The following is a 27,276-nucleotide window of genomic DNA, read 5'->3' as shown; positions in this document are numbered from 1 at the left end:
TGCATTTTTGGATGAGCAACTTCAAAGCTGAAACGTGCTGTGAAAACACATCGTCCCACAGAACTGTACAGAAATGCTCAGCTTTGGGGAAACCTCATCTAAACTCATTTTATGAATGGATCGGGCTGGTCTGGTAGTGATGAGGTGTCTGAAGGGATCGGAGCAGCTGTGGTTCTTGGCATCTGGCTGCTTAGAAGGAGAGAAGTGTGCCAGTGATGTCCTCAGTGGGAGATCTGCATGCCCCGTGAGGGGCACCTGCTGTGGGATGGAGGCCAGTAACACACCCCGGCCTTCTCAGTTCTTTCCAGGAGGACACATGGGACTCAGGAAACATCTCCCCAAAGTAAGCTGCTGCCTCAGTGCTATGGGGAACCTGGAGGGGCTCTGGTCACTGTTGGCTTTTACTGACTCAATCCACAAGGCAAAAAGGACCAGAAGTGTCTATGAATTAAGAAAGCATGTGCGTAAGACTTGCCGTGTCCAGCTACGCCAGGCACTTGTTAAGAACAAGTGCTAACAGCAAACTATACGCAACTGCTTCCATAGCAGCAATATTAATGCATAGCAATGACCATTCCAATTCTAAACCACATGCTGATGTTGTGTTTGGGTAAGAGGAAAGGGAAATATGTATATTTGTGTTAGAAACTGTAAAGGTGGTTGTTTATGTTGGTGGAAATAAATATATGTATTTATAACTAGATAGCATTTAATTTATTTTATTTTTTGCTGAATAATCGATTTAAGAGGAAATAGCCTGAACCTATCCTATTGGACAGGGCCCTGGGCAACCTGATCTAGTAAATGTGTATGTTTGGTGGCCCTGCTAGGCTGGGGGGTTGGAACTACATGATCCTTGAGGTCCCTTCCAACCCGGGTCATTCTGTGATTCTGGCTCCACTCAGGAACACCTCAAATCCAAACCCAGTGTCTGTAGCGCTGTCCAAACATTCCTCATACTCCAGCAGCTCAGGGCTGTGCCCACTGCCCTGGGTAGGCTGTTCCATGCACAATGTAAGGACTCACATCAGTCAGTATTTCTTTGACAGTAACTTTATTCTGGGCAGGAGCCACAGGGAAATCAGAACAGAATGCAGTCAGTGCTGATTGTCACCACTTTGACTCGGCTTTAAGACTCAGTGCAGGGTCTCAGAAATGCCCCCAGAGTAACAACGAAAAGGAGCAGGGCTGGAAAGGAACAGGGTTGGTTTTAATTGTTTGTTGTTGTTTTAAACTATACAATCAGGCGATGGTGTTACGCCGTCATGTCGGACAGGTCCAGAAGGAGCTCATCCACATCCTCATCATCACATCAGTTTCTCCTTCCAGTTCTTCTTCTGTGAGCTCCATCAGAAGATCCTCAAGGTTGTCATCTTCTGCTCTTCTGCCGCTTGTGAGGAATGCGGTGTAGTGTTTGATTCCTCCAGCTGTGCCGCGGGGTCTGCGTGGCTTCCCTGGAGCAGTTCCAGACTTGTGGGAAGGAAGAGAACAATCTACGTGACATTTCTGAGATGTGCTTTCAGCTCTGAGGTCTGTAGTTGACCCTCCCGCCCCTCACACCCACATAGGGATGGTGATTTGATTAACCTGCGGCTGCCTTTGGAGTTAAGGAAACCAGCAGGTGCCTTTTTCATGGTGCGGATTTATCTGTTCAGGTAGAGCAGTTTGAGTCTGGCAAACAGGGGCTGGGCTTTGTAGCAGAAACACATTGCCACCCTCACTGCTTTGTCTGTAAACATGTCAAGAAATCATCCTCTGCAAAATCCTGCTTGCTGGCTGAGGTACTTTTCCCCACGAGGAACTCAGCAGAGGTTTTGACAAAGCAGTTTCAATTATCTCAGATGACCTCTTCCTTAGTTGCATTACACCATGACACATCTCAAACACCCCATTTTCCCCCAGTGTGAAAGAACTTCTGTCTGATGGGAAAAGGGCATTAAGGAAGAACAAGTTGTGGTCATCACCTGCTTGGAAGCTTTATGACTTCGGTGCTGAGCACGGTGTATTCGGGCGGGACTGAAGCAAGAGTCTCCTAGGAAGAAACAAGACAGAGTATGAAGCACGGGTCAGAGTTTCCACAAGTACCTTGTGAGACATCTGCTGCCTTCCAGGGAAACAGAAGAGCTGTAGAACACTTGGAATTTCTGCCTTCTCATCAAGGGTAATGTAAACCTTCCACATCCACTACTGATTTTGCCACTGCTCTTACCATGGGTAGTTTTTTAGCTGGGGGCTCATCCGTGTCCTCAGCAGCAGATGGATGCATCTCTGCTGCTTTTCGTTTCTGTCTCCGCGTTGGGGGGAAGGTGGTTTTCCAATCAATGGGCCTCACGGAGACCCTGCGCCCACCTACAGTAAAAGGAAGAGAGAGCTGGTACTGTCTTGCTGTGCCTCAAGAGAGATCAAGTTCTCTTATCAGTCCCACCACCCTTCCACAAAGTTAAATACATTTGGCCAGTGGAATTACATTGCCCTGTCCGGGATTCTCAGCCACGTTTTGCACACAGTCATCTCTGTCTACCAACAACGCATAAAAAGGAACAAAGAAACCCAATAGCTGCACTCAGTAATAATCCAGGGCAAGGAAAAGTCTGATACAGAGCAATGCAAAGTGGCAGCACTGCTTTTCTGAGGCACCGTAACGAGCTCCTCGTGCTCACCCTTCACTCTTTTCTTGCAGGGCAATTCCCCCGCTTTTCCCTTCTCCTCCTCCGACCGTTTGCGTTTTAGTCCAGCTGGGCCATGGGAGGAAACTGGGATGTCAACTGCAAAGAGTCCCGGGAAAGAACAGTCAGATCTCAGTAGAAAAACAGTGCATCAAACCCAGGAGCCTGTTGAGTATCTGTACCTCTCTCTGGTGCCTTGTCAACCTCTGCCTGGTTCCCCAGACTTGCTGCAAGGCCGCTCTTTGGAGGAAGGCCACTTGTGTCAGCTTCTGGCAGAAAGGAAACAAGAAATGATTGACGAGCATCTCTTTGGAGGCAGGTTTCAGCACAGTCAACCACAAGCTTCACGTTTTCAAGCACTGTTTGTTACATTTGCCTTCCGCTGCCCAAATGCTGTGCAGTCAGCACAGACCTGCAGTGCATCTTCCTCACTCCAGAAAAAGCCCAGCGCTGCTCTGACAGCCAAAGCACAGACGGATATTTCACTATCACGACTCTCCCCTGCCTCCCCAATGAATGGTGACATGCATCCTGCACCCGCTCAGAACTGACATTCAGAATTGAGCCTTTCATGCTTCACGCCATCGGACACTCACTGTGGCTCAGCAGCGCAGTCGGTCTGTTCCCACCGCGTTCCTTCAGGTGACGAAAGGCGCAGTGTGGTTTCTGGCAGCCTCCGGGCTGGTTCTCCCAGAAGCAGGGAATCAAACTGCGCTGCTTCTGCAGAGAGAAGGAAAGGAAGGGCCATGGAAACAGGCACATCAGGTCTGCAGGGAGATGCCGCGCTCCAACAGCCATCAGAAACCATTGTGTGGAGCCTTAGCTCTGTACCCTCATTTCCTGCCCCTCCTTTCACTACTCCAAGCAGCCAGAACGAACTGCTCTGGAGAAATCCAGGATGGAGAAGGCCCGATAGGGCACAACCGAGCCCTGCTGGCAGGAGGGCAGTGCCACTCTCTCCTACCACCCAGCTCCAGCAGCTTTAGGAGGCTGAGCAATGCGAGCTTTTTGCATCTGGGGAGAAAATGCTTTTGGCTCCTAATGCAAACATCTCCCGCTGTGATATACCTAAGGCACTGAATTCTCTGCCTTCTTTACCTCCTCCCAGTCCCCTCTAGAAACAGAAACCAGTAAGATTTTCACAGCAAACGTATCCAGCCTGCAGAAGTGCATTCAGCCCAACCACAGCCATGAAAAGTGGTGTTGTAGACTAAGCCGGAGAGCACATCTTTAGGCAAACACTCACATCAATCCTCATGTGTCGGAACTTGCAGTTTCTCCTCGAGCAGCTGCCCTCCATCCACAGTCTGCAGACTTGTTCACTCCCCAGAGCTGCTTCGCAATGGCGGAAGGGACAGCTGTCTCCCTGCAAGCACAAGGAAACCACAGGAAAATAAGAGCACGGCCTGAAACGTGTCCATGCCATTAGCCCAGCCTGTTAGCAGCGCTATGAGGGTAACATCACCTGCAGGTCTCCCCTACTCCACCCCTTTCTCTTCAACATGAGGAAATGGAAGAAAACCCAGGCAGAAGAAAGTCAGCTGTACCTTAGTGCAGGTGGAGTAGAAGTAGAAGTAGCAGTCGCCTCTTTGCTGAGACATGGCGAAATTCTTAGAGCCCGTCTGGGTTTTCTCCAGAGGAATTCCCTGGTCTTGCAAAGAGATGGTTGTGCTCAGACTGCTTGGATCCCCAAAGTGTCCTCTCGGACCGGAATCCTACAAGAAGTGCCTACAAGGGAAGAACCATGAGGAATAAGCATTTTCCCAGCTTTCTTTTTATGCAGTTTGGGCTCTTGAGCAGGGCAATGCCTTGGAAGCAGCTGGTTGCAAGAACTGTGCCAGCTCTGGATCCAACTTGTTTCTAAGTGCCACGACTTCCCCCGGCAAGCACTGTCCTCCATCTCATCAACAGTTATATACCTTGCAGCACACATTTTGTGTTCCTGCCATGAGAAGGACTCCATCATCTACCCTTGCTGCAGCTGCAGTGGATGCAGTGCTACCACTCACACGTTTGAGAAACCTCCAGTTCTGGCTTACCCGGGCACAGCTGCAGTTCTCCTCCCTTCCAGCTAACACACCAGCCTAATGGCTGAGCAACACCGTCAGCGAGATCGGGCAGCACCCGTCAGCTACCACCACTATCACTGCCAGCAGGGACAAGGGCTGACACAGCGTGTCCACACTCTGCGCAGCACTCACGGCTCTGGCACTCACTGGTGGCAGCCGCGGCCCCAGGCAGCGCTTGTGAGCTCACTGTGCTTGTGATGTCACTGCACAGCCCACGGCCCAGCTCAGCACCTGGATCTCACCAGGACTTCAGGGGGTTCTGTTAAAAATGGGCGGCTGGATCCTGGGGTCAATAAAGCACAGGTTGCACTCCATGAAGTCTGTGCTCTCCTTCCCTTCTAATGTCTGAAACGAAGGCTGGGGCCCAGCAGCAGTTTTGCAGGGCTGTAGCAGCGATGCTCAGTCACGGCTTGAAGCAGAGATTGAGCACCTGGTGGGATGGCAGGGCCAACCCAGGGCAGCTCAGGCGCATGCAAACCCTTCCCAGACGTCGTTGATGGGTTGGCAGTGCAGGCTTGGGTGTCTGACTGGAGATCCCTGCCTGCCTGATCCCTTCCAATGGTCAGCAGCTTTTTTCCTTCCTTTCTGTGCCCACAGCTGCTGCACTTGGGCTTATCCTCACCTGCTGCAGCCCACGACTTTGATACCCCGTTATTATTGCTGTGCTTTCTATTGCACTCTAGGATCACACAGGGCAGTAATGGCAGTTCATCATCCTCACCAAAACATGTGACAGAATCTCACAAAGAATCAATTTCCCCTGGAAACAGCCACTTGGAAGGGCCTCCATTGAGCTGGGAGCTCCTCCCCAGCCCAGCTGTTCTGCTCAGACTCCTTCCAGCAGCCGCCCAGCACCAAACCCAGCTCACCTTATTGGCCTGGTCAGTCCGGGCTGTGCCCAGCTCACACACACGCCGCAGCAGTGCTTGCAGTGGGCTCCCAAAGAATGATCCCTAACGACGAACGCTCACAGCTCAGTCTCTGTGCGCAGCACGCTCACCAGAGCACCAGCTCTGCTCGCCAGGTGGGGGCCAAACCCTCCTACCCCAGCAATGACTGTGACCTCACACAGACCCACATCACTGCTGCTCTTTCATCATAAACACAGGCAGCCAGCACCTCCTAGATCCAATTGTAAGAGACCAACACAAGGGTCACCCAGTGGGGTTATCTGAAGTAAAGTAACAGAGAACTGAGGTGACTCTTGTCACAACATCAGGTTGTGTATTACGTAGTAATAACAGCACACACCCACGTATCAGTAGGCACAGCTTACAGGCCAACATGTTTGTCATGCATACTTTCGCTATCGCCTGAAATAATTGCTCAAAGCATGAACTAGAGAAATTTTAGGAAAGATATGGTGCCTACATTCTCTGCTTGGGCACTGGCTGGCAGGAAGAGGATACAGATAACTGGAGGTACTGTTATGATGGGAACCATTTTCTATTTGCCAGAGGCAGCAGAAATCCCCACACAAACTGTTGTTCCCTCATTCCAAACAGTTTACAGCATTGTTTGTGATGTATTCCAATGAGAACCTGATGGTGGCTTAGAAAACACAAAATAAGCTTTTCTGCTCGTATTACGCTACGGACTGATGAAAAGGCAAACATCAAGTTCTTGTTAAAGAATAATAGAAAACCAGAATGTTTTCATTAATCCATTAGAGGCCTGACATTGCACCAAGGACCACTGACTAAATTTGCACATATTTTAGAAGGTAATATCGGAACTAATATTGATTGGTCGTTGTTTACACTATTAAAATGTTACATAATAGGAACAGTTAGGCACCGTGTGCACAACCAAGCAGGATGTGATGTATATCTTCAGGGAGATGGAAAATCACCCATATGTTAATTATTTATTGCGGAGGAGATGAGATGCTCAAAAGCATGCAGTTTCCACCAGGAGTGCCAGGAGCTGAGAACATATGCTCCCTGTATCTTCAAACCTTTTCTCTTCTGGTGTAACAGACATCTGAAATTGTTCCTACATTTTATTATTAACTGATGCAGAACTTCAGGAATAATGATCCAGCCTCAGACTGTTGTGCTTACACGAACCAAAACAGAAGAAAGAAAAAAAAAAAGAAGATAGAAATATCCATCTATGTGGTCACCTCGATAACTTCAAGAAACACACTTTCCAGTTTGGTTTTCAAGAAGCACCATAGTACTTTTCCCTTATTAAAGAACTTAAATGATTGGTGTTCATGTTTGTATGTTATTTCCTCCACTTTAATCTTCACAGGATCAGTGAAATGTTAGCCCAGCAATACTTTCTTTCTGAAGTACAACAGGTTTCACCAACCCATTGTGCACCAATATCTGATAATACATAGACTGGTTTAACAAAGGCAGTATGGTATCTAACTTGCCCCCTTCTTCCTGTCCCAGGATAGTAAAGATCAGAGACACAAGACATTTGTTATATTTTCCGTATGACTGAACAGCTGTCATAGAAATGCAGTTCTGTTAAGTCAGTAAACTTAAAGCAAGGATACTTCGGCTGCCTGTGCTTTCCCATCCCAAAGAGTGCTTTCTAGGATGAAAGTTGACCATGTAAGCAGTCAAATCACACTGCATATATTTTTTCCTCCTACTCCTGAAGGAAAGTCAGTTAGATGTGAAATGTAGGATTGAAATTAAAGGATGGCTTCAGATTTGGTGAAGTGAGGAGCTCTTAGGATATGTAGATATAGTATACATAACTTCTGGTGATACTTTTGAATGACATCTTTTAACCAAAAGAAACTCAGAGGCGAATGTTTTCACACATAACTGAAAAGCCAAAATCTCCCCAGGTGAAGTTCTAGACACAGGATCTGTGCAAATGATATAAGAATTAGAGCATGTATTTGGGGTTGCAGGAAGCAGTAGAAGAAGCAGACTGTTCCTAACTATATCAGAGCTGGCTATGCACCAAAGATCTACCCTTGATTTATTACAAGGCTTGTGACATCTTGAACAACCACAGTTGATTGGGATGCTGGCCAAGCCACCACTTCCAGTACCACACAGAAATTTGATGCACTTCGTGTATCAAATAACATTTCTGGGGCTCCAGTGTCTACCTGGAGGGGTAAACTGCACCAGGAGTGTATGAGATCTGAACACACCATGCAAAATCTGTGTTCTCGTGCCTGCTCTACCTAAGGCCCGATCCCTAAATTTGTTCCCTCTCTGGTGAATTAGACTGAGCAAAGGCCTGTCCATTTAAATGACAGCTTAAAAAGCTCTTGTTCAAGGAAGAACACAGACGAACATGGATGTGAGCTTCCCTGGAACAGCTGAAGGGAGATCCTCTCTCTTCCAGTGCTGTCAAATCCAAAGTTGAGGAAAAAATATCTGCAGGCCATGAATGCAGCTGAAACAGGCACATCTATATATTTGCCTGCACTCCTCACCAAGCCCCTATTTTTACCCACTGTTATAGCTAAAATGGCTGAATTACAAGGTCACATATTATGCTGAAGGCCATATCATGAGTCATTTGATTAAAACTCTGCTCTTCCTGGCTCTCAGTCCTTTGCTCTACTCATTAGTACACACAATATAATGAAATGTTGGAATATCCCCAGAAGGGAGTCTTGCTTAGACCACTTCCTCTGCAGTTCACCACCACAGACCTCTGTTCTTGGCTTGGGCAGCTTTCCAGCTGAACTACATGATGCAAAATAACGTTTTGAGTTTAATTTCAAGTGGGATAATGAGCAACTACAGAACTTCAAACTACAAACATGGTTCTAAATTTAAACAAAAGAGCAAGAGGAATTTTAGAGAGTATCCAAAAGAGTAAACAGTACAGAGCCTAAACAAATATGTAGAGGACACTATTCGCTTTTCCTATTATCCATCTTGACTAGCAGTCTTTGATGCACTTAAGTAAATTATGACCTCTGTTGCCTTTTTAAAGAAAATAATCAAACCTTTTACCTGAATTTCTAACCTAGGATAAAAACGAACACTGGAAAGCTAGTAGAATTAATCTGCTGTTCTCACTGCTGGGAAATCATTGATAACCTTAGATGTTTTATTAAAGTTGGATTCGAACTCTTCTATTTAATAACAATTTAAGAAAAGTTTCATTTTATAAACTCATCGGGTGTTGGAATGAAAGATGTGATAGTTCCCATGTAACCTCATAAATTCTCTTGCTAGTCATTCTCGAGTCTACGAGCTCTAATAAAATTCTCATGAGAACACAGTATTCATCCATAAAAACTCCTGAACCCCCCATGGGATTTGGCTGGTTTATAAGGGTTCAGAGGTTTAAGCTTGTGGTTTATTTATTAAAATTTTCTCAGTAAATGTATCATGGTATAATAGATAACAACCACACTGTTCTGTGCTAGTAACATCCGTCTGCTGTAAAATGTAAAATACAAAATATATGAAAAGTGTGACTCAGGAACGATGCAGAACTTTGTTACATATAATTGTGGGAACATCATTGGATTTTTCTGGAAAAGAAACTGAAATCTCAAAGAAGAATGAGTATCTTCTTTCTTATTTTTCCCCTTATAAAATCACTGTCATCTAAAACAGCTCACATGTTGCTCTATGTAAACTACAAAAGGGGAAGTTCATATCACCTGATCTTTTAACAGACCAGACTGAGGTTAAATGTTTATAGTCCCAAAAGAGGACATTAAGTTGGTGATAACGTAGCTGTAGTATTAGAAGTGTGAATCTGATAAGGAATACCATGTCAGTGATAGCAGCCTAAGGGTTTTGTGGATTCTGTGGTTAAAGGCTCTCAAACAGCTTTGCCTCCTTCCTCCAAAAAGCCTCCACACAAACCCTAAAAATGAAAAGTGTAAAATCCCTTCCTAGGAGCCACAGAAGAGCAGTAGGAATGTGTCCAACAACAGTAGCTTCCATTAGGCAACATTATACTCCACATTTACTCACAGATCATGGTGAAGAGTTGGACGGACAGTCATTGTCAGTCAACTGTGACACTAAGTCCTTGTTCCCACCATGGCTGCCAGCTTCCATCTCCAAAAGCCATCTCTAAGCCAGGGTCACAGCACTCCTCCAAAGGGTACTGCTTCATGCAGCTGGGTACTGCAGTCCCAGCCCACTGCAGGCCAAAAATATCTTTACTGTAAACTGTTGAGGCTGTGCATGCCATAGGCAGTCTCCACTTTCTCTAGTAGTACTGTTATATTCAGAGAAAATGGGGTATGACATGGAAATAAACTTCCTATTTGTGTGCACACAGGAGTGCGTGTGGCAGAGCTGGTGTCCTTCACACTGCCATATACAATACATGTTTAAACAGAAAATTGTGTGTGTAAAACTCAAGTGTTCAACACGTAAAGCAACCAGCAGAAATCTTATTTTCTTAACAGAATCAAGAGTTTGGCCCTACAAAGACTGCACGCTGTTGTTTATCCTTAACCAACCAGACCTGGAATCTGAGGGCACAGTACCTTTACACCTTTGTAAATCTTTTCTCTGGAATAGAGCTTGTATTTGCCAAACAATTTATACCACAGCATTAAGAGAGAGCAAGGGAATACAGCATTCATTTAGTTTTGCAAAGTAGAAAGCCCGTTATAGCCCACTCAAAATCCTAAGACTTCTGGGGGTCTTATTATATTGTTTACTGGGGATCTGATTAATGTTTATAAGCATCTTAAGTGTGGGAGACAAAGGGACATGGCCAACCTATTTTCAGCGGTCTGTGGGGACAGGCCATAAACTGGAGCATAGGAAGTTCTGCACCAATATGCAAAGGAACTTCTTCATAGTGAGGGTGATGGAGCACTGGAACAGGCTGCCCAGGGAGGTTATGGATTCTCTTTCTATGGAGATATTCAAGTCTCACCTGGACAGCTACCTGTGCAGCCTGCTGTGGGAGACCTGCTTTAGCAGGGGGGCTGGACATGATGGAACTCTGGATCTAACTTCCACAGTTCTGTGATTCTGTGAAAGCCTCTGCTTGCATTTTATCTCCAGTGATAATAATGGTGTGTAATTTACATAACACATCTTTTGATAAATCTCCAGTTTACAGAATGTATGGGAGGTCATTTCAGCAGATAGCAAACTACAGAAATGAGAGAAATAAGTTTGTGATAGAAAGGGACAGAACACAAACACGAAAGACAATAGAAGAACACTATATTCCCTTGAAAAATGTAGAGGATAATGGGCAGTCCCACTATAAGCTCTGTCAATGGATTACCTTCAGCTTGTCAAAAAATGTGAGGAGATATTAAGTGCCTATAGATGGTCAGTTCACCCAACAGACGGCCTTCCCTGTGGCCCACACTGATGTGCCCAGAGCAATGATTAGAGCCCAATTCAGGCAAAAGCAGTGGCATGTTTTGCAGCTGTACTTCTGGTGGGAACCAGAGCTTTTACTGCAGTCCAGTTGCAATTCAAAATGCAGCCTGAAGACATACTGGAACAATAGCAGTTACATAGCTTTCTCCCACACTGTTTATACTGCTATAAATCATGCTGTATTGTGGGAAAAGACTATTTAACAGTTAAATTAAGATCCTATAACTTATCTGCATCCTTTCTAGAAGAACAATTCTGCAAACACTTAATACATTAAATTATAAACACATCTCTCTTCTATCCCCAAAAGGTGAGGATTCTGTTATAGATCAAATCATCAGTTGCACTATTGGCCAGAAACACCCAAACTCGAGCCAGCTGCTCACAAACCAGATCCATAGCTGGCACTGATACTGAATTAATCACGTAACACGTGGCATTTGTTAGCACTTCACCACACTGTATGCAATGTGATTACTTCCTTACTCCAGTTCCAGATTCAACCTCGGCTCTTCTTTTTATGTAGAACATCCAAAAAATAAAATGATCCAAATGTCTTTATTACCTCAGAAAATGTAAACTGTGAGAGTGTAAAATGTAAATTCTTCACTATCCAGTAAAGGCCCAGATGGCCTCTACTGTGTTTTTTCCAGCAGTCCAATTTACTACTTCTGTCCCATTGATGACCCCTTGATTAAGAATCAGAATAGGTGTTCAAGCAATGTTTAGTAAAGCATCTGTCAACTTTATTTTCAGGTTTTGGAGCAGAGTCTGGAAATAGGGCTGCCTGTCTGTTTGCAATACCCCGAGCCACACAGAATGAACATCTGAGCCTGGCCACTATGGGCCTGGAGGGAATGCACAGCCCCCTACCACAAGCGGCCTATTTAGCAGCACCTGTGAAGATAGAGGTTTGTCCAATGTGTGTGTGCATCTAAATTGACCAGACCAAACTGTTTGGTCACTGACCAAACTAATCACGTTGCAGAAGATGACCAAAAGCTGGATTGAAGAACAACCAGGGATTTACAGAGTGATTTGACACAAAGCAGAAGTTGGGCTGGAAAAAAGTATAAAAGTGTAAAAACTCTCAATGGGAGGGAGAGATTTGGACAAGAGACAGCTTTTTCCTGGCATGTGGCTCAGCCAGGGTGTTGTATCAGCCAAGGAGCTGCAGGGGTCTGCAGAAAGGTAGAGACCCACATCTCCCACAGAAGGTGCCTGTAAGCAGTGAAACACACATCCTTCGGGAGAGTTTTTGTAATCTAAACTGCCCATGAGTAAAGGCTGCATACAGCTCCATGCATGGATCTGCCTGTGGATGTCAGAAAGCTTTGGGATCAGTTACAGAAGGATGCTTAGAAATTCATAGGTTTATTAATATTCCGTATCTAGTAGTACGATCTGCCTGTTCTATTACAGATCTGGAATGAAAAATCACTGATTGCTGCTTACACATTGTCCATAAGGTGATTAACTGCTTTGATTATGATCTATTACTGCTTTGATTCTGATCTATTTAAACTACGTGAACACAACAGTTTTCCCCTGCAACATCTAGCAAGTTGACAAAGTGGTCAGAGCCCTCTGTAGCACAAAGATTTCATGTTTTCTTCCAGTGTGTCAATACTGAACATATTCAAACAAAGAATAAATTCCTGCTTAGTGAATCACATCTAAGTACAGGTGAAACCCCATGAGAGCATGTGTTATTTATCACCTACCCAATTGTCTTGAAGTAAGGCATTGCTCATCTGGTTATTTGCCACTGATTTCCCATGTGTTCATACACAGATGTTACGTGATGAGCTCACTCACTGGTTCCACCATGTTTTTCCCTTTGTGTTATCTGTGAAAAGAACAAACTGGGTTGGATTTGGAGCTCAGTTGCCATAATGTGACAGAGAAGAGAATCAGCCCTGCTGAAAACATCAAAATCCTCACCATGTAGATGGTTGCCACATGTTGCAGTTTCACTAATCACATAGCAGTGTTTCTGTAACAGAACTCAGAACTTCCTTTTTTTTTCTGCAAGACAGAAAAATCTTTGCAATTGTAATCATTTAATTGGCCCAGCCAATTCTCCTTCCTGCCATAGCTGTAATAACACACTCTATTATTCCCCAAGGCCTGTTTTGTTGAGCATGCGTGGATACACAGTGCTAAATTCATTATAACCCTGCTGTCCTGGCTTTCCCAGACTGCACTGATACAAACACAGGCATCTGATCCAAAATGTGGACTTTCTGGTAGGATCTCAGCCCTGAATATAGCCCAGCATTGATAAGCCAGCAGTGACAGCAAAATCTCTGCGCATCCTTGTGGCATGGATGCTGCCTAATCATGAAGGACCTAACACTTAACTGAGCAATGAACTTTGCACAGCTTGGTAAAGGAAGCAAAAAATCAATTGCTGGGCTGAGACTGTAGCTGAGTGTCCCAGCCAAAGATAATTGCATCTCAAAAAATTACAGACCTCACATGAGATTTTATAGTGGAAAAATACTGGCAGGCCATTGTCTGCAGGGCTGCATTCACAATGCTACAATTATACTTTACCATAACGAGTGCAACTCTGAGGCCAGAAAGATGGCAGGAATACAGTATTTTTCTATGGAATATTTCTTCCCTCGTGGTTGTTTGGCTTGAAATCTGGAGTGCAAGCAGTAGTATTGCTGGCATCCTTTTTCTCACATTTTCACATTTTGGGGCTGATTTATATAAGAGCCTTAACTTGGTTCCTCCTTTTGGGTAAAAATGACTTCCTTTTTTCCACGCTTAAATAATTGTTCATGAAAGTAGGCATGCAAACACCTCCTGCTGCCTGATACTTAAAATCCTCCCCTTGCACCCACAGCAGCAAACCCTTGGGTGTTTTTTTTTTTCACTTGTTTCACATTAAGTCACCAGAGTTTCTAGGTGAGGTCCCTGAAGTCTCCCTGAGATGTGTTTCTCCGGGTCTGGCTTGGCAGGAGACACATCCAACCCACAGTGCCTGATAAAAGCACCACAGGACACCAGCTCCATGCCCACCAGGGACTCCCTCATTACATAGTTGTGGGAGGCGTCTGGCACTTTGACACTGGAGGAACAGTGGAAAAGTCTTTAGCAAAGACCAAAAAATTACTGAGTGTGCACTACAGCACTGTTTGATATACCCTGGTGTATCTAAGTGTGGGATGGGCTTTGGAAGGAGAATGAAAATGTCTGAACTGCTGAAAATATGACTTCTGATAGGTCTAGAAGTTGGTAATCGGTCCTGGAGGCTGCTGAGTAGTGGGTGGTCATCCTTCCTGGATATCCCAACTCTAATGATCTCTGAAAAGGAAATGGGGTCAGAATCTCACTGGGAAAGTACTGGAACAAGAACACTGTTGTGAGAATCCAAGCCTGTTCACCACTTTTTCTCAGTAGTACTTATGTAAGCAATACTCGTGATGTTCATGTGATTAGCTACAGGCAGAAGAAATACTCATACAAATAAGGGTTGGGATTCATGCCTAGCAGTGTGTCTAATCTGGCACTCTCTCTCCTTCAGCTGCACTAAGCAATTTTCAGCTGAGGACCTTCAATTTATATATCCAAAATACATTGATATCCTAGGGGAAAATTCTATGATAGCTTAAAAAGTCTTTCCTAGGACACAATTATTCATCAGGTTCTGTGCAGACCAAAGCAGGAGGATCCTCAGTGGAAATGACAGCATCAGGAGGGCTATAGATTAAATCCCATTTCTAAGAACCAATACTGTGTGGATTGTCTTAGAGCTGTGTGTTTCAACAGGATACATTGCCTTGCTAGTGATCTAAACACTGGGTTTCACTGAGTTAAGAGAACTAGAGATACCAGCCGCAGAAAGCAAATATAAACTCTTCTACCAACCTCACATTTTACCTCACATGCCTCTGGACACAATATTTGGGCCCTGAAAGTAACATAACACAGAGAGCCTCCCTCCCTTCCATTTGCTCCCTGAGAATGCAGCACGTGGGTTTGAGCAAGATTTCACTTCCCCCTTCCATACATGAGCAAAGATCCCAGGGATCATCAGTTCTCCAAGGTTGTAATGACAGAGCAGAAATGTCAACAGTAAACAGCATCTTTCCTCAGTTTTTGATGATTGATCATCATCACTTGGCACACGGTTCACTGGGTTCCAAAGCTGGTCCAGGGGAGGGACTGAGAATGAAGACAGAAATTGAAATAACTCCAATTATTACAAGATCTCAGCTTGAGCCATTGTTTCTGCACCCCATAAGAGCCTGGCTCTCACAGATCTCCTCCCTCTGGGAGGGAGGCTGCATTTACTTTCTTGTTGTGAGAAAGATCTGAAGGATGTTTATGATTTGGATATGACTACTTGTAAGATCATAAGACCGTTCATAGTAAACTTGACTGAAGGCGCAGCTAGCTTTTGCTCTTGTGCCGGACCACTGACTGCCAACAAGGAAAGTGGTCAAGTACTGATGTCTAAGAAAGAGTAAGTGTGAAATAGGAACATGTTAATTTATCCTACAACTTTCATATCTTAGGGCTATTTTTCAGCTCAGGGAAGGCACCTTGAGGAATATATTGATTTTAGGTATACCTTAATGTCTCTGCTAGAATCTGAGGAGGGCAAGAGACTATCAGGCCTTTGGCAAGCAACCTATTGTTTCTTGCTGTATGAAGCTGAAAACAGGCCCCCTGTATGAAGAACACAGTGGTGAGAGGCATCAGAGACCTGATTTTTGTCATAGGACTACAAATACTGTGGCTGAGAATGCACACACACACACACAACATCCGTTCTTCCCAAGAAACTTTCATCTTCACAAGTTGTTTTCAATCAGCTAAAAACATTGCACAGCAACAAACAAGCAACTTCAGATGACTCTGAAATCCCTTGGGGTTTCACTCCAACTTCCTGAACTGCTCTAAAATCCACATACTTGTTAAGAAAGATGAGAGATTCTGGCTAAATCAGAAGCACAGCACAGCCAGCATTCTCAATCTGGATTTATTTAAATGAAGGATTTCGAGGGCCCAAAGAGAAATATCTCCATTTTTTTCAAGAGACAGATTTGTTTGGCACCACTGCACTGTTGAGAACCCAAGGTAGTTTGATCGCTCACTCTTAGCCCTTACTCTATCACTTTGACCAGGCCTGATGGGCAGAAACTGCTTTACATGTGCTCTGCCAAATCACTGCAGATCACAGACACACTCACCTAGAACTAGTCCCTAGTCACGCTCTATACCTAGAACTTAATTTCCTAGAGCCCTCATCACAAAATCCTGTTGAATACTGTCAGACCACAGGGCACACAGGTGGCATGTGGGCACATACCTTATTTCAGTGTTTGCCAGCTTCCAGAAGCAGCTGTTTAGTTAGACTTGGAATCTAGGAATATTCCAGAGAACTATTAAATAACCATAACCCTGAGTTGCCTTTAACTCAATTTACCAAGACTTTTATTCAATGCCATTTCATAACGCTTTCCCACAGGCAAACTTCACAGGCAAAGTCAGAGGGAATACACAGCTTCAGGTTATCTCAGTCCTTCTCAGTGACTCTTGCATGTGCTCTCTCCAGCCTCCTGCCAGATCTTGTGGTCCCAGCTCCTCCTCTGTGCCGCAGTGCTCGTTGGACCCTCATGAGAACTGACTGCACTAACTAGTTCAGAAGAAAAACAGGTATATTTCTGCATGGTAAGTCTTTCACTGGGCTATGGGTTTGACTCAGCCATTAGGACCCATGGAGAGAGAGCAATAAACACCAATTACTGAACGACATAAAGGACTGAAAAGGAAAACTAGAAATGGGAAAAGAGAACCCTTAGAAGCAGCAGACCATTAAATTAGAGCATCATCTCCTCTGAAATCACTGCCCAATTACTCTTTTCTCTACCTGTTTCCTTCTGCAGGCTTCAGTCCATGTCATATATGTTTAGCTCATAGAAAGATTCTCTCTTTTTCTGGCTGTTTATTATCACATATATTTTGAAAGATTATTTCACGGTTATTGTAATGAGCCTTTTACAATGAGGCTGAATGACACTGACCCATGCCTTCCTACTAAATTTTCCAGGAAGCAACACCTCAGGACTGAAAGGTAACGATCCATAAGAGCTGCCCAGTGAAGCTCTACATCAGTCCTCTCAGCCTTTTAAGACAGCCTTCAATTATTTTAACACTGCTGTTCTTCTCGGTGTTTATATAAATGTGCACCTATGAAAGCTCACAGAATTTCCTTTTAATGGTCACCTTTCTGTATTCAAATATGCTGAAATCTTCTGGGTAGTGGGCTGTATAATATTAAGAAGATTCCTTGCAATACGTGACCTCTCTTCAGATCACATTTCCATCAAGATGGAAAAATGTCCCTGAAACTAAACTAAATCTTGCCAAATATGAAAATTGTTTTCTCTAAACCAGAGAGACACTGAGGCTGTTGTGTGAAATAGTTCTGTTTATAATGGACAATACCATGTATTCTCTAAATTCATCCTTGTAATTGGCCCAGCTGTTGTAAATGGATCTTTCCAAAAACAAAGCAAACAAATCACGATATCAAACAAAACAACCAAAACAAGCTAAAATAAAACAGCTGGAAATAGACACCCAGCAGGGGGAATTTCAGCTCAGACTGGCAGTTAGCAACAATTGAAAATGAGAATAGAAAGCGCTGAGCAACATTTACACCAGCCTTGCTGCATGCTCTGTTATACCTCACTGCTACGGGTGTGATTTACCATGATACCAACATACTAATTTAATGAACTCTCCTCGCACAAAAAACCTCCCTCAAGAGACCATCTGTTCTGTAAAACACAGCAACAGTTTCACAACAGACAGTAGTTTAAGTAATAGCTGAGGGAAAACAATACCAAATATTTTTTATAATTGAAAATACAGAGGAACCCTACAAGCAGTGTGTAATTATGAGAATCCATATTTAGCCCAGACTTCAGTGAGGAGTATCACTGAATTAGTAACTACAACTGGGCATTATCCTACAGGTGCCAAAAGACACTGTAGTTGTTTATCTTCTGGAGTCACCTCCATTAGGACTGCATGATTTTGCTCAGTTTATTCCAATGCTTATTCTGTTTATGTTGTCCTTTTCAAATGCTGCAAGACTCAGCATGTTTCATAAAGAAACCCAAGATTTCTGGACTTCAGCTTAATGAATCCTCTTTTGGTTTGTATTTTGAAGCCGTCCTGCCCTCAAGTGTCCTATGCTTGTTTTCCAACAGTTGCTGTACCTTTTGTCTTCCTTCCCACTGACACTTGAGAGATAAGGAGAATGGTTCTATTTTCCACTGACTTGGACAGCTCACATGGAGTGAGTTTGTGTCACAATTAAACGCTAACAGAAAAAACAAATGGGACATTGGTAGTGGAAATTAAGTGTGTTAAAACCCTAATGAGAGTACTGATAGACTTTCCAGCAAACTCTTTGGAGCGGAAAACTCCCACACCTTTAAGCAAAGAAATCTAAAGGAAAAACAAGATTTTGGCAGGGATTTTCAAATGACCCCCACACAAGGCAGGTATCCAACTCACATTACATGGTATTGTGTGTCTCTCCCCGTGGCCACGCTTACATTCAGCTGGCTTGCAGCAACAATGAAAGAATGGGGAATGTCACAGCAGGCACCTCCAGCTGCTACTACATGTCCCAACTGATCCAGAACAGATCATTTGAGAGAGAGCTAAAGTAGTAGCAAGGAAGATGAGAAAATACGTACAAAAATAGCCTGTATTGGAATGGCTCCAACAAACAGTGCTGGAAGGTGAGAAGGGTAAAATGCTAGAATAACCATGTCAAGTGGCCTGATAAATCAGCTACGTGAGTAGGACTCAGCTGAGTCCTGGACAAACAAACAACATGAGCATCCTGTCTGCATGTCTGCCGGTGCAATTTCAAGCAGATATCCCTCAGTTCTGAAGACACAACACTGCAGGTCTGGGTAGAGACTTCCTTTAGCCACCCAAAGGAAAAGGATCTGGGGGTATCCATCAACAGCCAGCTGAACATGAGCCAGCGGTATGCCAAGGTAGCCAAGGAAGCCAATGGCGTCCTAACTTGTATCAGAAACAGTATTGCCAGCAGAAGCAGGCAGGTGATAGCTCTTCTCCTCTCAGCCCTGGTGAGGCTGCAGCTTGAGCATTGTATTCAGTTTTGGGAGCCTCACCACAAGAAGGACATGGAGGTCATGGAGTGTGTCCAGAGAAGGACAATAAAGCTGCAAGGGGTCTGGAGGACAAGTCTTATAGGGAGCAGCTAAGGGAACTGGGACTGTTCAGTCTGGAGAAGAGGAGGCTCAGAGGAGACCTTATCACTCCCTGCAACTACATGAAAGGAGGTTGGGGGAAAGGGGGGGGGAGGTGGCCTTTTCTGCCTGACAGGGACAGGATTAGAAGTAATGACCTCAAGCTGAACCAGGAGAGGTTCAGGTTGGATAACTGGAAAAATTTCTTCTCAGGAGTGGTGAGGCACTGGCACAGGCTGCCCAGTGAGATGCTGCAGTCACCATCCCTGGAGGTGTTCAGGAACTGTGTAGATGTGACAGGGAGGGACATGGTTAGTGGGCACAGTAGAGATGGGCTGATGGCTGGACTAGGTGATCTTATAGGTCTCATCCAATCTTAATGATTCGACGATTCATGGCAGAGAACAGAAGTGCTTTAGGCAATGAACTGAGGGCGAAAAGAGCTCTGCATGAGGGGCTGCAGGCAGAGCTGGGCCTGGTTCCTTCCATCTTGGTCATGGGTTTCAGAGTGGATCTGATGGGGTTTTCAGACTTAAAATTCTAAGTTAGACAACAGATCTACCCCAAGGCTGCCCGAGGAGCTTCCCGAGGCAGGGGACAACACTCCTTGCACCGAGGCCTGAAGCCGCACAGCCTCGCGGGGACCCTGCTCTGCCTCCCCGCTGCTGCCAAGCGCCTCAAAGCGGCGCTCCCCCCTCAAGGCGCCATGATGGCAGCACGAACCCGCCGCCCTCCTCACTCCTCGCCCGCAGGAGAACCGAAGCCGGCGGCAGAGCTCCGAGCACGGAGGGCGGGGCGGAGGGAGGTCGGAGGGCAGCGGGGCGGGGCGGCACGGCGGAAAGAGGTACGGCGGGAGGCGAGCGGGGTCGGGGGGGAGCGATGGGTTTGTGCTGTAGCTGTATTCCTTCTGCTGGAGAGACACGGCTCTGCCTGCACTCAGCGGGGCCGGGGTGTGTTGTAGCTGGGGCTCGGGATGGGAGCACGCTGTGGGGACAGCCGGCAGCTGGGCACGGCCTGCCGAGGCCAACGAAGGGTGGTGGATCAGAGGGCAGCTCTGAGCCCGGCCCCTGACCTCGTTGTCAGTGCTGATGTCGTAGCGCGGCCTCCTTAAGCTCTGTAGTTCCTGAGAGGACTGCAGCTGTGCTGTGCAGGGGATTGTTGTAAGTCGCTCCTTCTAGTATTAAAGGCTTGACACCATTAGAGGCTTGCTCTCGTTCCTGCCCTCCCAGGCTGCCCTCTAGCCTGAGATGCACCACATACGACCAGGTTGAAGGAGCGCTAAGCCTTGCTCTGACCAGCCATAAGCACAGTGTAATAAACTCAGTGCTCAGCTAGTGCCCAGCTTACTGCTTGTATATGTCTATTTTAACTGGGAACAGCCAGAAGTGTGGTATGCCTCTGTGCTGAGGAGTAAGGATGGGCCCCAGCTGGTGAAATGATGATGCGGCAGCTAATAGATGCACCTTTATCCTTTGAATGGCATTACACAGTAATAAAGCATGACTCCCAAGAATGTAATGTTATTTAGAACACTTTAAATAACATTTGGGTTTTTTTACCCAAGTCTTCAGCTGCAGTATGTTCTTTTCTCCACAGCTGGGACCATGGCTGTTGATTGGATTGGGTTTGCATATGCTGCTCTGTTGGCAGTTGGAGGCATTGTAGGATACACTCGTAAAGGTGAGTGCTGATATGTTGAGGTTGAGGAATCTGTTTTCTCTCTGCTATGCTCTGTGAAAAAGAAACGGTGAAAGGCATGTAACTTGTGCCATAGAGAACACGACTGCATCTTATATCCAGCCTGTGCTGCTACAAGATTTGCTTGGATCAGCTTATGCTTAAGTGGTCACTCCTTTCTGTTTATCCAACTGATGGGTTTGTTTTCGGGGTGAAAAGCTGCTCTTACTTCTGAGCCTCAATGTATTTTGTGCCATTTCATTTCCTTTAATTGTTCCTATGTTAAACACAATAGATTATCTTCAATTAAAACATATTTTCTGCAGAAGCATCTGGGATTGATTTGGGGGTTTTCAGATGCACACCAGGGAGAGTACTTTTTATTTACCTCCTCTGACCTGGTGGTGAATTATGTCTGGCATTTTAACGCTCTTCGTTTTCACTCTAGCATAGGCAACTAAGCTTTAAATTGTCATGTGCTTAAGGCACATTTTCCACATTCCTGAGCTGAGTAGAGCGCCCCAGCAGAGGTCGCAGCTGTGCCGAGGACAGACAGAGCTCCCGGCTCACTATCCCAGTGAATATCCCAGCAGTGCAGCAGTCGTGTTCACCATGGCATTATCCATTATAATTGGGATTCAGGATCCCCGATTCCCTGCAGAGTGTGTGCATGCTTGCTCCTAAAGAAATGGCTTTATGTCTTTACTTTCTGAAAGTCTTCCTTCCTTCCACCCCTTCCCCCCCATCTGCTCTTACTAACTATCCCATTTGCTTGTTTTCTTCTGTCTTTAGTAGCTGGTCAGTCCTTGTGGAAAAATGTGATTTATTTATTTTTATCAGTAATGATTTCTGTTTTCTTGCAGATTCTTGATTAAAAATGTTCAGTATAACAGGACTGGGATCTATATGTCTTCTGGGGTTCTGGATTCTTCCTTTGTAATCATTTTGGAATCAGATTAATCCAGATATTGCCTGCTGTGCTGATTCTGCACTTTTATCATATGGTACCAAGTCAAATGCCTATTCAGAAACCAAATGTACTGCTGAAACTCTGGACTTCATGAACCAGTTGTGTAATAGCACTGAAAGGAAATGTCCAATTAATTTAAAAAGACATGTTTTCATCCTCATTGCCATCTAGTTGTTTTAGGGTAGTCTTTTTTTGTTGTTGTTTTCGTGTTTGGTTTTTTTTAGGTATTTATTAAATGTAATGTCAGTGATACCATGGCATCCAGTTTAGCCTTTATATATATGCATTGACACATAATGACTTTAATGTCTTTTTTCAGAGACTCCCAAGTGCTGTAAAATAAAGTAAAAATGAATAGATAGTCCAGAAAGGTTACAAAAATGCTTCAGAATGTATGTGTAATAGAAAAAATAGCCTAGTTCAGGTTTGTTCTTCCCAAATTGCAGCCTTTGTTCTTTCTCATTGCAGCCTTTCAATACCTGAAGGGAACTTGCACCCAGGAGGGGAGTAAACTCTTCAAAAGGGCTGACAATAGCAGGACACGGGGAAATGGTTTTAAGTTAAAAGAGGGAAGATTTAGGTTGGATGTTAGGGGAAGTTCTTCACTAGGAGAGTGGTTAGGCCCTGGAACAGGCTGCCCAGGGAGGTTATGGATGCCCCGTCCTTGGAGGTGTTCAAGACCAGGTGTTCAAATTACAAGTGTTAGTAGATCCTCATCCTCGCCCTCTAACTGAACAGATGTTGCCAGTAATGCTATAAGAGAAAGACTAGGAGGGGTTACAGAAACGCTGCCTCTGTTCACACAGGGTGAGTTGGCTGCACAGTGGCAGATGCAGCTCTCTTCAGAATATTCAGATAATACTGAGTAGAGAAAGAGCTACTATGTAGATTGAGCATAAAGACATTGTGTTGAAAGATAACACTTGAATATTTTCTTGCAGGTAGTAAAATTTCTTTAGCTGCTGGTCTTACCTTTGGTTCTGTGGCTGGTTATGGAGCTTACTGTGTATCACGTGATCCAAGAAATGTGAAGATATCATTGTGTAAGTGTTTTACTACAGTTTAAAACAACAACAGAACAAAAAAGACCTCACTGAAGTGCCTGTAAAAATCTTTCTTATTTTAAGCATCATCACAATTTGTTTTTTTCTTAGATTTTAGAATAGAATTTAACAGTTCAGCTTAGCTTGCAAAATTCAAGAGCTTACATGTGGAACTGTTGGCAGGATAAAGCAGCTCATTTACACGGAACCAACAGGTGTGTAACCACCTGGCATTGCCTCTCTCTGCTGGATGGTTACGTAACAACGTACGTGTTGTGAAATCCAGCTGAGAAACATGGAAAAGTACTGGAATGAAATCATGAGAGACAGATTGGAATGTAGGTTGAGAATTAAAGGTGGTATAAGATAAAGACTTGCATGATGTTCAGTGTCCTTAGCTCTCAGTGAAACAAGTGGTTGATGTGGCGATTTTCTTCACTTCAAGAAAAACAACTCACAAACCATGCAGTAACTCATCCTAGCAAGCTTGCCATGATGCCCTCATGAAAGCAAGGAACTACAGTTTCTATTTAAGGGATACGTTGTTCACTTTATGTAACTGATTTGCAGTAAGAGTTACTGGAAACAGTGCGGGTGACGGAGCACTGGAACAGGCTGCCCAGGGAGGTGGTGGAGTCTCCTTCTCTGGAGATATTCAAGACCCGCCTGGACGCCTACCTGTGCGACGTGGTGTAGGGAGCCTGCTTTGGCAGGGGGGTTGGACTCGATGATCTCTAGAGGTCCCTTCCAACCCCTACAATTCTGTGATTCTGTGAAACTTCTGCCGCTGGTGATTTTAGTGCTGGTGGCTTAGGCTGTAGTTTCATACACAGAGATACATTTAAGTTGCATGCCATCCAGATTGTACCAGCACCCAGTTACTTTTTCTGACCATAGAACTTATGGTAGAGCATTTTTGTTGGCTTTATGTTTGAAATCAACTACAGCTGTAAAAATGTCTTCCATTTAATTAATAATAATAATAATGTAGCATTCACACCAACTGGGTTCTTTAGTAAAGGTCATCATAGTATATCTGAGCTGCTCCTGTGTGGCCTACAATTGGATATTCAGGTTTTGCAGCTGTGAACTTACTCAGATTACTGACATCTTTTTTGCACTGCAGACACATCCATGAGTGTATGTAAATTTGTAGTCATTCAATGTGAGATGCTGTTAAGAGGGTAACCCTTCTGAGCCATAGAAACTAGTAGGGTAAACTACAATGTAATAAGAGACAAATCTTCAATAGGTTAAGGAAGAAAGATCCTCTCATTGTGGTTTTATACAATATCTGTCACCTACTCAGGAGCCTCCTACAATAGTGTAGGTAGTAAGTTAGCACAAGTCCTTATGTTTTGTAGCTTCTAATTAATTGTAAATATACTCGAGGCCCTAGACAAGACATGTTGTGGAGCAATCTGCTCTTCAGACATTCCTGAGAGGATCAAAGCTATGGGACCAGAAAATAAGAGCAAGGGATAGTGAAGCAAGCTGTTAAATGGGTGCACATGCTTAGCCAGGAGATTTTTGTTGGTAACTGCCAGAACTTGTCATATAATGTTGGAATGAGTTTAAAACTCATTTCTGACAGCTGTGAGCACAGCACGGACCACAGAAGCTGGGGGAGTTTAAACAGAGTTTGCTGGACAGTTTATGTGCTCCAGGAAAATAAAAAAGCAGAGTGATACAATGTAGCTGCTGTAGTGATACAACCCAGCTGTCCCTGGCAGCCCCATCTCTGGCCTATTCTAGGAAGCATTTCAGGTGTTTTTTTTTTTAACTCAACAATAGGTATCTTTGTAGTTTTATGTATTCTTGATCTCATTAGCAGTCATTAGCCTGACTTAGAATCTCCAGGCCTGGCTGACCTGTTCATTGCTACCTATATTTTCAGGTAAAAGCTCCAGGAAGAAGATGCAGTTCCTTTCATGATGTTTGCTCTCTGTTGCTTATGCCTGTATTTGTGTTGCAGGCAAGGATGGCTCCCTTGCTGCAAATCAAAAGAACTTACAGCCACAGGGCAGGAGGTATTAGGCCATATCCTGGAGCAGAAATAAAGGAAATCTTTCAAATCTAGTTTTTGAAGGCTTAACAAATATAGAGCTAGCACTCTCTAAAAGGAAAATTAAAAAGAAAAATGAAGTCCTGGTAATGAATTTTGGGAAAGCAAGAATGGTTTTACAGACCTATCTCTATGATCTAACGTTTCACTAAACTACATTCCATAGCAAAACGTATCAGCGACCATTGCTCATGCTCCGTATTGCTAAATAGTCCTCTGTGAAAGAAATAACATAAATGTATTGAATTGTTTTTTACAGTTTCAGCTTTTCTTTTGACCGTTATAATGGGGATGAGGTTCAAGAGGACCAAGAAACTAATGCCAGCCGGACTTGTAGCATGCCTGAGGTAAGCAGATATTGAGGATCTGAATGTAAAGATTTCACTGATGTTCAAATAGTTGCTGATTCAAGCTGGTAACACTGGAGCTTACTGTCATCCAGCAGCTGCATGGCTTAAGTGACATCAGTTTGTTCCTGTTTCCATAGGACCAGCTTTTTGTCTCATTAGGCAGATACATAAACTGAGGACATACTTTCTCAGCAAAGAAAGGAGATATCTGAGATATCTGCAGTTAAACATTAATGCATGTTGATAAGGATTTTGGAAGAACCTGAGGGAAGTTGCAGTGCTCCCATACAGACATGCTTAAAGCCAGCCATCAGACTTCATACAACAGTCATCTTACACACACACACACCTTTGCCAAAAGCAATAAATCAGGACTGAAAATGCAAAGCGTTCTGTTATGTCAATGACAGAACAGTCTGCTTAGATTTCTGGTGGACACTGATCTACAGATTGAAACGCTTTGCAAGATTTCTTACTAAACATTCTAGCATCAGGTATTTATGAATGTGCTGTTGTTTAATGATGATTTTCACTGCTTATGCATAATTATATTTATGAACTTTTTTCTGTTTTCTTTTCTACAGCCTTTTGATGATTTTGAGGCTTGTTTTTATGCTTCTATAGGAGAACGCAGCAACTCAAGAACTGAAGTATGACAGCCATGCCCACCTCACAGACAGGCAGGCTCTTCATACTTGAAAAACAAATTGGAACACAAGTCTTATTTTGCTTTTATCTTTTCTGTGTAAGATCAATACCTTACCCTAACTACTGGCACTTGCCAGCTGGCATTTTGCAAGCTATTTATAAAAGCTAAAACAGTGTTTTGTTAACGATACGTTTTGATCTGCTTAAGCAATCTGCTCACTCGAGGGACCTTTACTTCTCAGCTTGATAGCTATCAGAGGTGCTGAGCACACAGCATCACACTGTGGATCTCAGAGATGTGTTGTTTTGAAGCGTAATTTTGTAGCTTCTGTAATTAAGAAATCAATTCTAAGCATATTGTTAGTGACTAATGAACAAAGGCAGGTGCCTGCACTGTCTTATACAAAAACCCATCTTCCTTTTGAATACGTTTACAGTCTTCCACTGTTTCTAAATATAAAACCTACTATCAGTGTTCAAATAAAACTTAAAATGTTTGAAGCTTCTCTCAGTTTTTTTATGCAGATTGAAGTGTCACTTTGTCAGGGGAAGTTGGATGAGCTGCTCTGTACTCATTACTGATTTAAAACAGACACTGTGCCATGTACAACTATTGTGGCGCTAAGGGATGTGGTTTAGTGTGCCTTATGTCATAAATATACATACGTATACATAACATCCATAAATAAATATAAATGTTATTATGATATTATAAAGGCTACCTATTTCTGAGTGTACATCTGTCTCTGGTCTCATTGCTACACCAACCCATCAGCAGAATACCAAGTTGGCAGGGGCTTAAGTGCAGAGTGTTGCAGGCTGCTCAAACACCGAAGGCATATCTGATCAAAATGACCAACTGCAAATAACAAAAACAAACCACCAGCCCCAGCTCCAACCTCAAGTCTTTAACCAGCAAATGCTGCTACCAGTCACCAGCAGGTGTCACCAGGCTTATGTGCAAATCAGCTGCTACTCTATGGGTTTCAGTTTAGGACCTTGATAAGTAGAATGACAGCTGGACATGTAAGATGTGGTTCTTTCTATCCTGAATTAGACCTTCAAGGCAAGTCGGGAATTGGACAGGCATCAAAGTCCAACTCTAACCCGAAAGCTTTTGTCTAGATGTCTGTGCAGCCCAAGCAAGTAATGTTCTTAGCAAGTCTACATCCACTTACAGAATGCAAAGGTGATGCCCTCTGTCGTTTTCTGCAATGGTTTGACCACC

The 27,276-nt window shown here is 44.1% G+C and overlaps 2 protein-coding genes and 1 long non-coding RNA gene across 7 annotated transcripts; 2 read left to right on the top strand and 1 right to left on the bottom strand.

Annotated features, from left to right (window-relative positions):
* Nucleotides 1-1,751: 1,751 nt before the first annotated feature.
* On the bottom strand, nt 1,752-13,226 carry LOC107312142 (zinc finger CCCH domain-containing protein 11A-like). Of its 4 annotated transcripts, none has more exons than XM_032443459.1 (8): nt 12,762-13,226; nt 4,214-4,394; nt 3,913-4,032; nt 3,263-3,386; nt 2,849-2,935; nt 2,661-2,765; nt 2,210-2,349; nt 1,752-2,032 (listed from the first exon to the last, which is right to left on the bottom strand). In XM_032443459.1, exons 2-8 carry the CDS (start codon nt 4,265-4,267, stop codon nt 1,961-1,963), a joined length of 702 nt encoding a protein of 233 aa, XP_032299350.1. In that variant the 5' UTR covers nt 4,268-4,394; nt 12,762-13,226; the 3' UTR covers nt 1,752-1,960. The 4 variants fall into 4 exon arrangements, with proteins under 4 accessions (XP_032299350.1, XP_032299349.1, XP_032299351.1 ...); XM_032443458.1 differs by lacking the exon at nt 12,762-13,226 and adding an exon at nt 5,605-6,128; XM_032443460.1 differs by lacking the exon at nt 12,762-13,226 and having other exon boundaries at nt 4,214-4,513.
* LOC116653158 lies at nt 6,068-6,945 on the top strand. Its single transcript, XR_004306568.1, has 2 exons — nt 6,068-6,156; nt 6,757-6,945. It is a non-coding gene; the product is annotated as an uncharacterized LOC116653158 (long non-coding RNA).
* A 6,664-nt stretch (nt 13,227-19,890) lies between the features above and the next one.
* On the top strand, nt 19,891-26,554 carry TMEM14A (transmembrane protein 14A). 2 transcript variants are annotated; one of them, XM_015859294.2, is made up of 5 exons: nt 19,891-20,139; nt 20,892-20,975; nt 22,884-22,985; nt 25,310-25,397; nt 25,985-26,554. In XM_015859294.2, exons 2-5 carry the CDS (start codon nt 20,900-20,902, stop codon nt 26,022-26,024), a joined length of 306 nt encoding a protein of 101 aa, XP_015714780.1. In that variant the 5' UTR covers nt 19,891-20,139; nt 20,892-20,899; the 3' UTR covers nt 26,025-26,554. The 2 variants fall into 2 exon arrangements, with proteins under 2 accessions (XP_015714780.1, XP_015714779.1); XM_015859293.2 differs by lacking the exon at nt 19,891-20,139 and adding an exon at nt 20,151-20,245.
* The last annotated feature ends 722 nt before the right edge of the window (nt 26,555-27,276 follow it).

This window comes from Coturnix japonica, chromosome 3, assembly GCF_001577835.2.
Source record: "Coturnix japonica isolate 7356 chromosome 3, Coturnix japonica 2.1, whole genome shotgun sequence".
In the NCBI taxonomy this organism is placed as follows: Eukaryota; Metazoa; Chordata; class Aves; order Galliformes; family Phasianidae; genus Coturnix; species Coturnix japonica.
Note: the sequence above shows the minus strand (reverse complement) of the source record. Positions and strands in the feature narration are given on the sequence as shown.

What these genes read in the sequence shown, in the direction of transcription:
- TMEM14A (XM_015859294.2), top strand. Translation starts at nt 20,900, where the DNA reads ATGGCTGTTGATTGGATTGGGTTTGCATATGCTGCTCTGTTGGCAGTT. An exon ending in TGTAGGATACACTCGTAAAG is followed by an intron (nt 20,976 to 22,883) that starts GTGAGTGCTGAT and finishes ATTTTCTTGCAG; the next exon opens with GTAGTAAAATTTCTTTAGCT. An exon ending in GGACTTGTAGCATGCCTGAG is followed by an intron (nt 25,398 to 25,984) that starts GTAAGCAGATAT and finishes TCTTTTCTACAG; the next exon opens with CCTTTTGATGATTTTGAGGC.
- LOC107312142 (XM_032443457.1), bottom strand. Translation starts at nt 4,092, where the DNA reads ATGGCATGGACACGTTTCAGGCCGTGCTCTTATTTTCCTGTGGTTTCC. An exon ending in TCCGACACATGAGGATTGAT is followed by an intron (nt 3,387 to 3,912) that starts GTGAGTGTTTGC and finishes TTCTCTCTGCAG; the next exon opens with AAGCAGCGCAGTTTGATTCC. An exon ending in GACTGCGCTGCTGAGCCACA is followed by an intron (nt 2,936 to 3,262) that starts GTGAGTGTCCGA and finishes CCTTTCTGCCAG; the next exon opens with AAGCTGACACAAGTGGCCTT.